Genomic DNA, 17,740 nt, shown 5'->3' with positions numbered 1-17,740 from the left:
TAATGGTTTAAGAACCACAGGTCAGGTGGTGTAAATAAAATGAGGTGAGAGAAGTAGAAACAGAACTCCCAGATGACTGCCTCGTGCCTCCCATCTCTGTGTCCCTGTGAGCACATTTCCTTTAGTTCTCAGTGCTACAAACACAGAATGGAAGGCTGGGACTTCTTTCACTGGAGTGTTGGAGGTTCAGGAGGTTTATAAAAATCACAAGGTGCACAGATAAGGTGAATAGCTTGGGTCTTTTGCCTAGTGTGGGGGAGTTCAAAACCAGCGAGTCTATTTTTAGGGTGAGGAGAGAAAGATTTAGAAAGGGCATGATGGGCAGCTTTTTTTACACAGAGCGGTTTGTGTTTGGAATGAACTGCCAGAGGAAGTGGAGGATGCAGGTACAGTTACAACATTTAAAAGACGTTTGGATAAATTCATGAGTAAGAAATATTTGGCGTGATATGGGCCAAGCACAGGCAGGTGGAACTAGTTTACGTTTGGGATTATGGTCAGCATGGACTAATTGGACCAAAGGTTCTGTTACCGTTTTGTATGATACTAAGCCATCGGAAAATTACAGTCAGACTCCTCAGTCATTTCTTTCCTCTGGACTTACAGGTGAAATCCATCACATCTGAGTGATTTGTCTATCCTAAGTTTCAAATAACTGTTTCATATCATTTCTCTTTGAACTATAGCCTCCGCCAACTTTCTTAAAACCACCTCAGCCGGTTGTATAATCCCTGTACTAGCTGCTCAATGAAAGCAAAGATTAATTATTTACCATTTCTGCCATTCCCTCACACACCACTACAAACTGAGTCTCTTCATCTCTTAGCAGCCTGCTTTTCCTATTAATCATCAATACACATCCTTTTTGCCTTACTGGAATATAGTTAATTTGTACTCTTTCTGTCTCCTGTTTAAATATTTCCTGTTAAATACAGTTATGTTTGCCAATTTTTCATTCCCTTTAATCAAGGCTACGTCCCTTTTAATCTTGGTATAATTTGTTTTTTTTTCCCCCTAGTCAAATACATATGCCTGTCACTTTTCTTGCTCTTTATTTTTCTTGTATTGAACTTAATTATATTGTGGTCACCACTTCCCAAATGTACCTCTAACTTGATGTGGTCTACTTGCTCCATTTCATTACACAGGAACAGATCAAATAGTGTTCTTTGCTGGACTAGGAACATTGAAAACAGTCTTGAATACCCTGTAAAAGTCTTTCTTCCTTTTAAATGAAACATTTACCTCGTCTACTTTTTGAAGAATTGATATCTCACATAATTAGAATTCTATTCAGTATACAAGCTCCTCCCTGTTCTCTTTCTTATCCCCTCGGAGGGTTTTAACCTAGGTATATTTAGTCACCGATCCTCACTTGGCTGCAGTCACACTTTAGTTATTGGTTTGCATGATATCTATTTTAATCAATGTTGGTTTCCCAATTTTAGATTTGGCAGTACAGTAAGTTACAATATCAGATGCAGGAGCAAAATGTCCAACTCTGGGAACAGCTGATACCATGTTACTAAGGTTTTTTAGCCGATTCAAAGTTACAAAGTATGCCGCTAAGTCACAATTTGCAATAGAGAACAATGATAATAGAAACACAACTGTATTTCTGTGTTAGGGTAACGGTTCTGTACTCAAGGTTAAGTTAGATGTCACAGGGCATTCGAACATCAACGGATGCAGTCACGTAGCATTGAGAATGTAGAGTTGAATAAAACTATTCTGTTTAACTGACAATCTCAGTCACATCAGTGTGACGAAGGATGAGGAAAACCACTAAAGCTCGAGGATCTACAAGGATATCATAGCAGTCACAGGTATGTTTTCATTGTGTGCAATTTCCATGAAATTATTTTCTATTTAATTTGGTAAATGTGCACCAAACCAGAAAAGTGATTTTAGTCATAATGTATAAACAAATTGAGGTTTTAATAAGCTGCCCTTTCCGGTGGCACACAGATCATAAACTCTGCCAACACAAGCAAAGAGAATTATATTCTGCTCATTGAATACAGGAACAAGTTTCAGGGCAGTGTTAGTGAGTCTTTTCTACAGTGTTGCAATTACCACACAGAAGTTGCACTGTCTGTACTGATAAAGTTAACACTAAGGCCACGTGCTACCCATAGTTTCTTGTTCCTTCCAGAGCGATTTCAGCAAACTGATTTCACCAGTTCTGGTGAAGCAATCCCTCAATAGGTTGTTGATGTCACAACACAATTGTCCTTCAGGCTTAAAAGTTATAACCTTTCACCTTTTTTGCAAATGTGATTGTGAAAATTATAGATACTTTGTTTCATATCAAATTAATGCCTTTGTTTATTTTTCCAAGTAAGAAATGAACACTTAAACCTATTTTTCACAATAGCAAATCCCAAATATCATAGTTCATAAAACATGCACCGTTTTAATAAGGTCAAGATGCAATATGTCATGTCATATGTTCTTTTTTAAACAGCAACATTCGGCACTTAGGAAGTCGACAGACACAACTAAGATTCTCAAAACTTCATGATTGCAATACATTATGCTCCTGGAGAACAGCGTTTGTCCCTTTATATGTTTGTTTGAAATGTGACATAGATCTTTGTGGTGTACAAGAATTTTAATAAATACAGTACATAGGCACAGGGTAGGCCATTCAGCCCCTCAAGCCTGGCCCTCTTTTCAGTGAAATCAAGGCTGATCTGTGGCCTGATTCCACATAATTGTTTTTGACCTATATCCTTTAAAACGTTTGCTCAAAAAAAAAGTTTCTCTCTCTCAGATTTAAAACTAAAAACTGATATAGAATCAACTGTCATTTGTGGAAGAGAATTCCAAAACTCAAACGCAACCTTATGTGTGGAAATGCTTCCTAACATCTCTCCAGATGGCCTGGCTCTAATTTATAAACTAAGCCCCCAAATTCTAGAATCTTCTACAGTCGAAGTAGTTTATCTTTACCTACCCTGTCTTTTCCTGTTAGTATGTTGGAAGACTTCGCTCAGATCACCCCTTAACCTGCTACATTCTAGAGAAACCAAGGGAGGTGGACAGAATTAAGATATAGATTGACCATGATCTAATTGAATAGTGAAACAGATGAGGGGGGGGGGGGTTGAGTGATAAACTGCTGTGATTATTTCTCCTGAGAAATATTCACTATATCAGCTACTTTCAGAATAGTTAGTAGTTAATGCATGCCTCAATTGTTGACTGGCTTTGATGATGTGACCATTTATGTCCATCACAGCTTTTCTGCACGTCTTCATGCAATGGAAAGAAATTTTGAGTCAGTAGCTTATGGCAAAAGTTTCAGCATCCTGCCTGTAGATCTTGTTTTACTTACATTGCCTCTACTGAACAATTACTCAATTTATTAAATGTTTTTGCTGCAAGCGGCAGGGAAAGATTGTCAGGAGTACCTGGGCCAGCTAAAGCATCATTTCTGAGACTGTTACAGCCCTGTTCTACACAGCAAATTGCACACTCTGCTGGGCAAAGATAATTGAAGAAATCCCTTGCTATGCCTTGAAGCTACAAGATTGCAAGAAGTGTAAGAATCAGGAAAGAATATTTATCGAGTTATTTATTTTATTCCACAATCCCCTGTGACAATTCAATAGCACTGTTTCCTAACAGCCAGCTGCATTAATCTGGAGGTTGATTTGTGGCATATTGGAACCTTAAATGGCCTGATAGCATCATAAATTACTTGAATATCGACCTAACTAACATTGTAACTGAGAAAAGCAGTAATGGTGAATTCATCTAATAGTTAAGCTGGCTGTGGTAGCGAGTAACCAAGTAGTCACGAGCAGGATGAATTTTGATTCAATCCAAGATGCTAAGTTAGCAAGCTTTAGACAGGAAATTTAAAAAGTGGTTTGCAAAGTCTTATCTTGAGCTAGACAGTGAGAAATTATTCAGCTGTCCCACTTCAGTTTTCTGTTTGGGTTGATTGCTGGAAATGTGTCAATGCAAATAGGAGTAGAATATTGACACCCCCGGGAAAGGTTCTGTTCTTCAGTGACCTTATCGTTGATCTATACATTAACACCATCCACCTACCTGCCTTGGCTCCATGTCCCTTTATACCCTGTACAGATATTTAGGTTAGCCTGTTCCCACACTGGATAAATAACTCATCAACACTTCCGGTCTAAACTTCAGCATGAAGTAGAGCAGTTTAGCTGTGATAACAGAACAGTGCAACTATGCCTAGACAAAAGCTAATATTTTAAAACTGAGATTAAGGGCAAACATGGAAGAAGGTTGATAGAAGGAAGTGGTAAAAATCAATGTTGATAACTCATCTATTGATTTACAACAATTAATTAATTTACAACCTCATTTAATCTTATCAAGCTGCTATGATGGTATGGAATTTAATCTTTAATGACCGTGGGAGGTGTGTGAGTTCCAAAGTAGGTTTGAATCCAGCCAAGATCATTTCCATTGCAGGAAATGAGTGCAGTTTTCTACACAGAATTCACTTTTATCTCAAGAAGCATTTAATCTCGTCACAGCACATTTCAAAGAGAAAGACTCTTCTTATTGGGACCCCAAAAAGCTCAAACACAATACCTGGTTCCAGCTAGCAGGAGAATCTTTGCATTTTCAAGGCCTTTAGTCAACAGCTCTTTGATAACTTCTTGTATTATCAGCGCTCCCATGAAAGCATAGGCACCTTCAACAAACAATAAGTGATGATTGGCGAGTGCACATCACAATGAACAGGCTGTGACAGCAGAATCCCACCTTTTAGTTTGTCTCTCCTCTCTCTCCTGAAGGTACTGACGAGTGCAGGGCACTAAAGGACAAACCTTTCCACTTGACCCTTCAGAGCGAGAGTGACTGCTAGTAGTTATTCATCATTGAGCGGCATCAAATCCAAGTCAAATTATGATTACCTGCATCAAAATCCAAGAATACCCTCCTTAACATCACTGTGGGTCTGGCTACAGCACACAGCCTGCAGCATCTTAAGAAGGCAGCTCACCACCACCTTCTCAAGGGCAACTAGGAATAGGCAATAAATGCTGGCCAGGCAGCGACACCCAAGTCCCACAAGCAATTAATATGAAAACATTCACATACACCAACTTTGCAAGACAGATCATTAGATAGCAATCGCACCCAAGAATCACAGTATGTTATCCACTGAGGTAGAGCTAGATAAAAGAAATTTAATGTTCACTTTTAAAAATTGAAGCGTTTTAATAGAATGAGTGGGGCAAGTCCATCTAAAATTGAAATAAAAGTGGGAAGAGAAGATTGGGAAAGGTTTATTTACACAAGATGATGTCGTTTTGCCAAAAGGAGTTAAGAGTCAGAGAAATACAGCACAGAAATAAACCCTTTGGTCCAACTAGTCCATGCCGACCAGACAACCTATGTAAATATCATCCCATTTGGCCCATATTCCTCTGAACCCTTCCTATTCATATAGCCATCCAGATGCCTTTTACATATTGTAATTGTACCAGCCTCCACCACTTCCTCTGGCAGCTCATTCCATATGTACACCAGCCTCTGTGTGAAAAAGTTGCCCCTTAGATCCCTTTTATATCTTTCCCCTCTCACCTTAAACCGATGCCCTCTAGTTTTGAACTCCCCCATTCTGGGGAAAACACCTTACCTATTTATCCTATCCATTCCCTCATGATTCTATAAACCTCTTTTAGGTCACTCCTCAACCTTCGGCAGTCCAGGGAAAATAGCCCCAGCCTATTCAGCCTTTCCCCATGGTTCAAACCCGCAAAACTCGGCAACATCCTTGTAAATCTTTTCTGAACCCTTTCAGGTATCACATCCTTCCTGTAGAGGGGAGACCAGAATTTCACGCAATTCTCCAAAAGTGGCCAAACCAATGTCCAGTACAGCCGCGACATGACCCTCCCAACTCCTTTACTCAGTACACTGACCAATAAAGGGAAGCATACCAAACACCATTGTCACTATCCTATCTAACTGCGACTCCACTTTCAAGGAACAATGAACCTACACTCCAAGGTCTCTTTGTTCAGTAACACTCCCCAGGACCTTACCGTTAAAGTGTATAAGTTCTGCCCTGATTTTCCTTTCCAAAATGCAGCATCTCACATCAATCTAAATTAAACTCCATCTGCCACAGCTTGGCCCATTGGCTCATCTGATAAAGATCCTGTTTTGCTCCAAGGTAACCTTCTTCCCTGTCCACTACACCTACAATTTTAGTGTCATCTGCAAACTTACTAACCATACCTCCTATGTTCGCATCCAAACAATTTATATAAATAACAAAAATCAGTGCACCCAGCACTGATCCTTGTGGTCACAGGCCTCCAGTCTGAAAAGCAACTCTCCACCACCTCCCTCTGTCTTCTACCTTTGAGCCAGTTCTGTATCCAAATGGCTAGCTCTTGTTAAGACAGAGGCCATTGCACCTTTAAAGGACTGGGGAAGACAGCAGGGCCACGTGAATAATTTTAGATTGTTCTAACAAAAAAACTTGCGCAAATCTGATTGACGTTTTAATGCAAGTATCACTGGTAAGAGTAGCAGTTGTTGCCCAGAAAGTGATGGTAACTGGGTGACTTTTAGATCACCTCAAAGGGCATTTCTGTTAATCTGTGACTGGGATAAGAACTGCATGTTTCTTTTTTTAAATGACATTAGGGAACCAGCTAGCTCTTTCTGACAATACAGCTTTCTGGTCACTTGTACTACTGTCAATTTTATTACTGAAATGGTTAGATGGTCTACTTCTGACTGTAAACTTGTTTGGTTCAATTAGCTAAATTCACAGGTCCTCCAATACCACATCAAAATGTTCATTCATCACACTGACCATTGGTAAGGCGCTGGACATCACAGGACATAATAAGTAAATCAGATTCTGCCCCAATGCATGCAAACTTTCCAATTCTAATAACTTGACAACAATCAGGATTTAGGACATTAGTTAAAAACACTCTGGTGATCTGTAGTGCCCATTTCACTGTCCTGGGCATAGTCAGTCAACTGAGTTCAGCTATCAGACTATGTCCTTCCACATGTGAATGGCTTAGTGTCACTCCAACTTATTCATTTGGCAACTCTACATAAGTTTGATAGAGATACATTCTGCTTAAGACAACATAGAAGCAAACAAAAACATACTTTTCTCAGATTTCTGGGATGCTCCACTCCAGACATCACTTGAGCAATAAGGGATAAAACTGAAATATGAATAAGAGTGCAGTTAATCAACATGCCAGATATTACAATTCAAATAGATATATAATGTTCAGCGTCACACAGAATTACACAAATTTCTTATAGATGGGAGAAGATGAACAAGAGTTTCTTATGCCTATGATAATCCAAAAAAGCTAGCCCTAGACTTTCCAAGAGGACTTTGAGGGAGGACTGGTATCACAGGGAAACAGACCTCTGGTTCTTCACAACAAGGAGGGTACAACCCTGGTACTTATTCTCTTAAACTTCCTAAATGTATTAAAAGTGAACTGTCTGAGGTCAAGGAGCAGGTCAGCACTGTCTTCTACCCTAGATGGTGTGTGGTGGATAGGATTAAATGACAGTGGCAGAAAAATAACCTACAAATCAGGGGAAATGATGCAGGAGATTGTAATTTCCAGTCTGTATTTATGCTATATATATATAGAATATAGAGTGTGGTTCAGTGAATGCACAGGAGTTCCTGGAATGATTACACAGCATACTTTGGTGTGCCGTCTACCTTTTTGCAGATAATTCTAATGAGAAAAAAAACGAAAAATAACGCAATCCCAGCATAAGAATTACAGCATCAATAAGAGTACAAGCAAATTCATTACTAATTTCCCTAGACAGAAATAGTGAAGTCAGTGTTGGTACGTGTAATGTGGTTCTACACAACCATTTTACTTTCCCAGGTTTAACATAATTACATTGTTCAATGTTTCCCTCATGTTCTTCCTTTACGCACAACATCGCCCGGAGGTGCAAATACTTGATCAGGCATGAAAAAGCCCCAAATAACCATTCTTCCTGCCTGCCTAACCATTCAGTGTGGCGAGCTGACTGACTACAGTGGTGATTAGTTAACAGTTCACTCATGGATTCCAGTTGGCTGTGACTTTAAATACATGTTGTAGTCTAGGGCTATGGATTGTAATGGTACAGGTTCCAGTGTTACTTCTGTCGTGTGGTTGACCAGGAGTTTCTCCTGCTCTGACTGCCTGCCATTGCAATGTATTGTAAGGGATTGTAGGTCATGACCAACCTGCTTATGAGTTCAGCTTCCTTCGCCATTCAGTCCTGAGGTGATGCTTTTGTCTCACCGGCAGGGATGCCACCACTGCCCCAAGGAAACGTTTCAAATTTGACTACGAACCCCAACTTATCCAAAGCCATTAATCACGAGGGAAGTGCTAAACAGGAATTACAAGCATGGAATCCCACTTCATGTTTTCCCTCATGATGCAAAGGTACTTCAGCCACTGGTAATGTATCCACTCCTCCCCTTACTTTGATCGATTGACCCAGCACAGAAGAAATCAGGATTCCTGCAGTTTGTGATAACAAGGTGTCGAGCTGGATGAACACAGCAGCATCAGAGGAGCAGGAAAGCTAAAGTTTTGGATCGAGGCCCTTCTTCAGAAATGGGGGAGGGGAAGGGAATTATGAAATAAATAGGGAGAGAGTGGGAGGTGGATAGAAGATGGATAAAGGAGAAGATAGTTGGAGAGGAGACAGACAGGTCAAAGAAGCGGGGATGGAGCCTGTAAAGGTGAGTGTAGGTGGGGAGTTAGGGAGGGAATAGGTCGGTCCAGGGAGGATGGGCAGGTCAAGGGGGCAGGATGAGGTCAGTGGGTAGGGGATGGAGTGGGGCTTGAGGTGGGAGGAATGATTAGGGAGGCGGGGACAAGCTGGGCTGGTTTTGGGGTGCAGTCAGGGGAGGGGAGAGTTTGAAGCTTGTGAAGTTCTGCAATGTGTATCACTTTTCATTTATTCATGGAATGTCAGTCTCGCTGGTACCCTCAGGGAACACGCAAGAAGTTTGACACCATCCAGGACAAATCAACTCCCTTACTCAGCATTCCATTCACCACCTTCAATTCAATCTCTCCACCATCCAAAGACGGTCACAGCAGTGTGTACCATCTACAAGATGCATTGCAGCAACTCACCAAAGCATCTTCAACACCAACTTACCAACTTGAAGGACAAGGGCAGCAGATACATGGGAATATCGCCACTTACCTGCAAGTTCCCATGCAAGCCACACACCTTCCTGATTTGGAACTATCTCATTACTCCTTCACAGTTACTAAGCCAAATTCCTGGAACCACCTTCCTAGGAGCATAGTAAGAATATCTGCAGTCTATGGACTTCAGCAGTCCAAGGAAGGAGCTAACCACCACCTTCTCAAGGGCAGTTAGGAGTGGACAATAAATGCTGGTGCAGCCAGCAAAGTCCACTTCCCATGAAAGACCGTAAAACAAAAGACAATGAGACACCTTCTTGAACCGCCGCAGATTGTATGGCATAGGTACTTCCACTGTCCTGATATATATGGAAGTCCAGGATTTTGATCCAACATGGATGAAGGAACAATGATATATTTCCAAGTCAGGAGGCTGGTGTGTAACTCGAGGGAGAATTTGATGGTTGTGATCTTCTATTCAGTTGTTGTCCTTGACCATGTGGTAGGTTGAGGTCATGGGCTTGGACATTCAGTGTCAAACCAGGTGTCGCATTTTTGCAAGCCATCAAGTGAATTTGTTTCAAGTTATCCGACGTTGTGTTTAATATTCATACATCATAAATTTTCTAAATTTGGTTCCTAATTGTTTGAGTCGACGAAAACTTACACCATGTTAGCGTTCCACCAATAAGGATTTTCTTCTGGCTGAGGAGACAGGATTCCAGTTCCTGATGAAAGAAAAGCCCCAGAAACATCAGGTCCATGGGCTTAATGAGAATTTGACAACACACCACATTTCTTTTCCATATTTAGCGGAACAGTTTGATGGAAACCGGCATTTTGACTTGTCAGGGATATAAAGCATCCATGGTCAACTTTGTTGCATATTGAGATTGTATATTAGGACAGTTCACCCATGTTCTTCAGCAGTTGGAGAATTAGGGCTGGGGCTTCCAGTATGTAATAAGATTGCTGAATGTTGAGCAAACTCCAGCAAAATTATGGGTATTTGAGTTACAAATGAATAGTTAATTTGCAAAAGTCTTCAGTCATGGGAAATATCTTAATTTTTATAATGTCAATGTGTGAAATTGCCAATTAAGTCAATCTGCATTAATTGTGGGTAGCCTTCCGTGGCCATCCCTATCCATTAGAAACTAGATTGACCGATTTGAGGATACTGCAAAACCATCTTTGTCCAAAATAAACAGTGGTGGCAGGAAACTTCACCCCGTGAGGCTCCAAATGACAAGGAAACTTCAATCACAGGAGCAAAACAACAATCAGAAAAGTCATCCCCATATGCAGGACTATTGCCCAGAAGAATCATATCAGACTCAGAACAATAACTCTATTCCTCTCTCCACGGATTCTGCCAGACCTGCTGAGTTAAACCACTCTATTTTTATTTCAAATATCCAGCATCCACATTGTTGTGCTTTTATTTATTGCTAAACTATGCCTGTTGTCTTATTGCAGTTTAAATCCTGCGGTGATTCGGAACTTAATGCCTTTATTATGCTTTGTTCCTTTAAGTCTAAGGGAGAGGTGATGATTATTGAGAAATTTGATGAGTTCATGTAATTCAGCTCCTGTGCAAGCCCAAGTACCCCAAATGCTAACACAACTACGGAAAGTAATGTTATTTTGTTTGTCATCTATGGATAAGGAGCCCATGAAAACCAAGTCACCCTGAAAATCAAAAAGTTACCCTCCAAGAAAATTTCAAGAGGAGCCCTTGGGGAAAAAAAAATAAATTTTTTTTATCCCAGCTTATTAGCTCGTCAGCTCTGCAGCCAGACAGATAAAACATTGGAAAGCAGAGAGGAGGATAAGAAATTATTGAGATTAGTGCTTCATCCCATTCAAGTCTCGAAGCAGAATACCTGTACTGTGTACAATAACAACACCTTACATTTATATAGTGTCCTTGACATTCTCCAAATGTCCAAAGGCGCTTCAATGGATCATTTAAATGCATCATATGATCTTTGGCATTTTTCAAAAAGATTACATGAGTACAGTAATGCAGTCTATGAATTGCCAGTATCTTGACAAACAGTGAATTGTTATAGCACATTTCTGCAGGGTTTTGGAGATATCATCCAGTGAATGATTATCTCAAAATGATTATTTTAATGCTTTATTCTTCTGAAAAGTTTTTTCACTGTTGCTTGAATATTAGTGCAACATTCAAGCATTAATTTCCAACACCAACCTGTTTTACTTCGAGGCCAATTGGTGGAGCTCATTAACCGGCGCATGGTATCATATCGCGTGTCACAGTTCTCTTTGCTAAAACAATACCAGCCACCTGGGAGGAAGAAGCAAACAGCAAATTCAAGCTGGAGTAGAATAACCAGTGTGAGACATGTGTGGGTTAGAACCCTACCAATTCTGCTCTCCAGAAATATCAATAGGATGTAAATACTAGACGTCTATGAATAAAAACCGATGTCATTCAGTATTGAAAAAAAAGAGAAAAAGGCGGGTTAACTGTTAGCTTTAAATGCCTCATCAGGACTGGGGACTGGAAGATAAGTCAGACATTTACTCATGAACAAAAAGTGGATGGGGAAGGTCAGGAAGAGGAGGAAGGAATCGGTTGAATGGCCCAATAAGGTTTTGTTTTGGACATTGTTGTGATGATCATCTCAATGAGGTGACTGAGCGACATCATAGGGTCAGGGCATCGGGAAGTGCTAAGTTGGAGGCAAAACAATGCAGGAAAGAAAATGGGACTAAAAGTTAAATACTGCTGAAAATCTGGGAGAAAATTTTGAAAACATGAGCCATTTGTAAGTACATGCAAACTATAAAGCAGAGTAACACCTTGACAGCAAATCCCCAAACAAGCCACAGAGAGAGGAAGCCCCTATATACCCCCAACTCATATGACTCAAAAACTAGCTATTTTATAAAACATCTGACAACCAAATGGTGATGGGGGAGCCCAAAGTTAATCTTAATAGAGCTGTAGATTTTATTTACAAAGTGAAACATAAATGTAAGGCTCTGAACTCTTCAACCCACTACCCATGTCAAACCAATGGTTCCAAATTTTCTCTTTAAAGTGGCACAAAATCAGTACAATAAATGGAACATACTGAGGTAATTATAAGCTCTCTGGCAAATTTTACAAAAACATGCCAAAATGAATAAACTTTAAATCTCTAAATTAACAATGACAACAGCTTATTTAAAATATCCTCAGTACCAAATCCAAAAGTACTTATGTTTTATTCGTGCCCCGATATACAATGCTTTCTGTCACTCAACAAGATCCATGCAACTTTAGTTCACTTAAACCCCATTCCCTCAGGGTTAAAATACAACCCACTCTCTCTCAATTACAGAAACCACTTTTAGCATTAGAGGTTTTGAGAAGCAGATGACACAAACTAGGCATTATTTATTGTCCTTCGCTTGTCATGCTAAGGACACGAAGAATCAAACTTGTACCGTGGCACTGGAGTCACAATAAGCCAGGCCAGGTGGGGCTGTGGGTTCCCTTTTCGAAGAAGCTTAGAGAAGTAGCTGAATGTTTATAGCTGCTGATGCTAAGTCGGAAAATTACCAAACTTATTACATAGGACAATACAGCGCAGAACAAGCCCTTTGGCCCTCAATGTTGCACCGACCTGTGAACTGATCTAAGCTCATCCCCCTACACTATCCCATCATCATCCATCTGCTTATCAAAGGACTGTTTAAATGCCCCTAACGTGGCTGAGTTAACTACATTACATTCCACTTCACAGCTAAACATCCACACCAAAGTTTTTATTTACCATATTATTGTAACAACATAATTGGAAACTTTGCTTGACCCAAATTGCTTTGATATTATACCAATACATTTTTGTTGCTTGTAACTTTAGCCCATCAAACTATTTCCACCATTGTCACTAATAGTGACAGACAAATGAAGGGAACATGAGATTTACACTGAGGTGAATAATTAATATTGCAACGGATTCGATAGCAGACCTAAGCATCCCTTGTTTAGATTCATTTTGGATTATAAATTCACAAGATAGGAAGCTAGGAAGGAGGTTGTTGGGTTCAAATTCAATTGTTCTACACACCCAAAAGAATTTGCACTCTCTCCATCAAACCTCTATCATTCAGTATCAAGCTAAAACTGAACAATTACAAGACAAGCTTTTTTCCAAATTGCCTGGAACAATTCATAATTGACCAGAAAGGTAATGGAAGAAAACTGGAATGAGAAGCTTTGATTTAAAAAAACACGAGCCAACTTACAACAAGAACCTGCATTTATATAGCAACTAAACAAACTAAAACACCCAAAAACATTTCACAGGAATATTATTGACCAAAAGTTCATTCTGAATCACTTAAGGAGATGTCAGATGGATGGTCGAGATTTGGATCTTAAAGAAATTGAGAGAGATGGAAAGGCAGAAAGGTTTAGGGAGCAAATTCCAAAGTTAGGGGCCCAGGCAAATGAAGACACAGCCACCTGTACAGGGGCAATTAAAATCTAGGTTGCACAAGAGGGTGGAATTGAGACCTGCCAGGGTTCAGTATGCCGCACTCTCACCTCTGGATCAGAAGGTTGAGAGTAGCACTCCTGAAATTTGAGTACAAAGGTGAAGGCCAACACACCAGTGCAGAGCTCAGTGGGTGCTTCACTGTTGGTGCTGTTTTTGGATAAGATGTAAAACAAGCTTGCATGGCTAATTTGAAGAAAAGCAGTGGAGTTTTTACGCTGAGATTGTAGGAACTGCAGACGCTGGAGAATCTGAGAATACACAGTGTCAAGCTGGATGAACACAGCAGGCCAAGCAGCATCAGAGGAGCAGGAAGGCTGCCATTTCAGGCCTAGACCCTTCTTGAGAAAATTTTCTGAAGAAGGGTCTAGGCCCAAAACGTCAGCTTTCCTGCGCCTCTGATGCTGCTTGGCTTGCTGTGTTCATCCAGTTCAACGCCTTGTTACCTTGGAGCTTTTACCCTGACCAGCCCATAGTCCCAATTAACATCACAAAATAAACAGATGACCATTATTTCTGTGCTGTTTGTGGAAGGCTGTTATTTGCAGATTGATTAATATATTTCTGATGTTACAGCAATGGCTGGACAGCAGAACAACCTGATTGGTTAGAATGTACTGAAGTTGTTAGAAGTGTTATAGGTGCAACTTTGGGGTTGGTTAGCTTAGTTTGCTGGGAGGCTGGTTTGTAATGTGGGGTGACATCACCAGTATGTGTTCAATTCCCATCTTAGCTAAGGTTACCATTAAAGTCCTGCCTTCTCAAGCTCACCTGTCATTTGAGGCATTGTGGCCTTCAGGTTAAACTCACCACCAGGCATCTCTCTATTGAGAGAGTGGGACTATGGTGAGTTTACCTTTATCTTTTTGGGCCCCACACCTCAGGAAGAACATACTGGCCCTGGAGCGTGTCCAGCGGAGATTCACATACTAGCCCTGGAGCGTGTCCGATGGAGATTCACACGGATGATCCCTGGAATGGTAGGTATGATGAATGGCTAAGGATCCTGGGATTGTACTCATTAGAGTTTAGAAGGTTGAGGGGAGATCTAATAGAAACTTAGAAGATAATGTATGGTTTAGAAGGGGTGGACGCTAGGAAGTTGTTTCTGTTAGGCGGGGAGACTAGGACCCATGGGCACAGCCTTAAAATTAGAGGGGGTAAATTTAAAATGGAAATGAGGAGACATTTCTTCAACCAGAGAGTGGTGGGCTTCTGGAATTCATTGCCACGGAGTGCAGTGGAGACCGGGACATCAGATACCTTCAAGGCAGAGATTGACAAATTCTTGATCTCACAAGGAATCAAGGGCTATGGGGAGAGTGCAGGGAAGTGGAGTTGAAATGCCCATCAGCCATGATTTAAATGGCGGAGTGGACTTGATGGGCCGAATGGCCTTACTTCCACTCCTATGTCTTATGGTCTTATCTAGGGGTCAGCTTGCTTTTCCTGATAATGGGAGGGCTGCATGTGATGTTCCCGGCTCCTGTTGCTTGAAGGAGTGAGCCACATTGGGATTTGAAAATGAGGGTGAGAATTTTAAAATCTAGATGTTGCTGAGGCAGGAGCCAGTGGAGGCCGGGAGTGAAGAATGCACAGGACATGTTATGATCTGGGATTTAAATTAAAAACAAGATCTTGGGTTGAGTGACCCTGATCAGAAAGGCACAAAGGTTCGGGGAGATAATTCTTTGAAATTGACATCGGCTCTGAAGGCATTTAGCATGCTTTCCTTCATTGCACAGGCTTTTGAGTAGAGGAGTTGGGATGTCATGTCGTACAAGACTTTTGTGAGGCCTCTTCTGGAGTACTGTGTCCAGTTCTGTTGCTCTGTTATAGGAAAGATATTATGAAACTGGAGAGGGTTCAGAGAAGATTTACCCAAGTGTTACCAGGAATGGAGAACTTGGGCTGTAAAAATAGGTTGGATAGGCCAGGACCTTTTTTTCCACTGGAGTTTAAGGGGGTTACCTTATAGAGGTATTTAAAATTATGATGGGATGGATATAGTGAACAGCAAAGGTCCTTATCTTAAGGTACAAAAGTTCAAAATTAGGGAGGGAGCGTAATTCTAGGGTGAGAGGAGAAGGATTTAGAAGGGCATGAGGGGCACCTTTTATATATAGCGGGTGGTTCACGTGTGAATGACCTCCCAGAGGAAGTGGTGGATGCGAGTACAAAGACATTTGGATAAGCACATGAATAGGAAGGGTTTGGAGGGATATGTGCCAAGCACAGGCAGGTGAGACTAGTTTAGTTTGGGAACATGATCTGCATGGATTAGTTGGACCGAAGGGTGTGTATGCTGTATGTCTCTATGACAGTATCACTGCAGGGAGCAATGTCAAGTGCCGGGTATAGCACTTGTACCTGGATCATAACTTCAATTATTCCTTATGTTCTATTTTGTTATAAAATAATTGTGAGGGCCATGTTTTGAGGATTCAAAGAGGAAGAGAATCTTTGGTTCACTGTATTTTCCATTGGTTGGTGAAATTACTATAGCTTTTCAGGGAAGAAATCTGAACGAGGGTCCTTGATGGACAAGGCTTAAAGTAAAACTCTCCCATGTCCCAGCCCCCTACCCCACACACCAGGCCTTGTTACCACACAGCCCGCCACTACACACCCCCTGTTGTCAGTCACTAACAGTCCCCATTAGCAACTACTCACCCTCCCAGCCTGATCGTTAGCAACTCCTTTGTCTGTCCAACTGCCTCTTTCTCTCTCTTTGGGCTCTATCCTATCGTTTACTCCCAACCCACCCACCTCCCTATTTTCTGCATATAAACTGACGCTTTCCCAGCCACCATCAGTTCTGAGGAAGGGTCACCAGACCTGAAACGTTAACTCTGTTTTCTCCTTCACAGATGCTGCTCGGTCTGCAGAGCTTCTCCAGCAACTTCTGTTTTTGCTCCTGATTTACAGCATCCGCAGTTCTTTTAGTTTTTCTTAAACTAAAATGTCAATAGCATAATATGGAAAAAGAACACTGGATGGATTTTATAATTTGCATTTTCGATTATATCAAATCATTCTAGCAATATTCCCAGTGTGCAAATTAATCTTCATTTCTCTCCGAGACAAAGTTCCCCACTGTAATGAAAGTTTAAGAAACAGGATGTGATGGGACACAGTCAAGTTGCCTGATTCAATCCCTGGGGAAAGGCAGGCGACAAGAGAAACGCCAACGAGCGCTAGAAATCTGGAACACTGGGAAACGGGAAGTGCCCGAGACATTCGGATGGGAGGAGTAACATCCTTTCAGAAAACGCCGGGGATGTTTCGTTTTAGTGGTACCTGAAGCCTCCTTTCCGAAGAGGACGCTGCCCTGCCCCGCTCAACGATTCCGTGCATTTTTCCGCGTTGCCAACGCCAGTCGATAGAAGTGAAATTCACAACATGTAATTTTGACTAAACGTCAAGTCAGGTATCGGCGCTGCACAATAGTTTTACACCAGCGACTGACTTCAAAACATTCCTCTGCCCAGCAGCGCTATGGGATGGGGAAGACACTACATAAATGAAATATGTTTTTAAGAAGCCTATCCACCCGCATTCGAAGCCCCAAACTCACCTTCTAAAAAGATTAACCAGCGCCTACTGCCTTTGGACTCTTTCATGTAATACCTGTGAAAGCAACGATAAATCAGTGAAATCAACTGAGAAGTGGGAATCCGTTTCAAAAGTACAGCGAGAGGGTGCACTTTGTGTAAAGGAATCTACTCTGCACCCTCACCCATACCGCCCCTGGGGTGTTCCACACAAAAGTGTCATTGGCTGCGAACAAGAAGTGCTAGAGATCACAGCGGGTCAGGCGGCATTAGTGCAGAGAGGGAGCAAGCTAACGTTTCGAGTCTAGCAGACCCCCTCATCAGAGCTGACGTGGAGAAGTGTCCAGATTCGGGGTTTCTTCTCCGCCAGGGAATCTGGGTTGGACTTTATTCTGCGAGCGGATGTTGGGGGTGGCGATGGGGGGTTGTTAGCTGTGAACCATGGCTGACCGTGTGTCAGTGAGCATCTCCCCCCCCCCCTCCCCCCTCCCCCCACAACCGCAGC

General features: G+C 41.4%; 1 protein-coding gene across 1 annotated transcript in view; it reads right to left on the bottom strand.

The window, feature by feature from the left end:
• Positions 1–17,740, bottom strand: part of notum1a (notum, palmitoleoyl-protein carboxylesterase a) — a 37,749-nt gene that overhangs the window by 17,989 nt on the left and 2,020 nt on the right. Inside the window, exons 2-6 of the mRNA XM_048554809.2 lie at positions 17,259–17,311; positions 11,383–11,478; positions 9,832–9,892; positions 7,135–7,193; positions 4,579–4,681 (exon numbers count right to left, since the gene is read on the bottom strand). Of these exons, the coding sequence (XP_048410766.1) occupies positions 4,579–4,681; positions 7,135–7,193; positions 9,832–9,892; positions 11,383–11,478; positions 17,259–17,311 (372 nt within the window). The remainder of the gene's footprint in view (positions 1–4,578; positions 4,682–7,134; positions 7,194–9,831; positions 9,893–11,382; positions 11,479–17,258; positions 17,312–17,740) is intronic.

This window comes from Stegostoma tigrinum, chromosome 22 (genome assembly GCF_030684315.1).
Source record: "Stegostoma tigrinum isolate sSteTig4 chromosome 22, sSteTig4.hap1, whole genome shotgun sequence".
Classification (NCBI taxonomy): Eukaryota; Metazoa; Chordata; class Chondrichthyes; order Orectolobiformes; family Stegostomatidae; genus Stegostoma; species Stegostoma tigrinum.
This window is presented reverse-complemented; position numbering and strand designations above follow the sequence as displayed.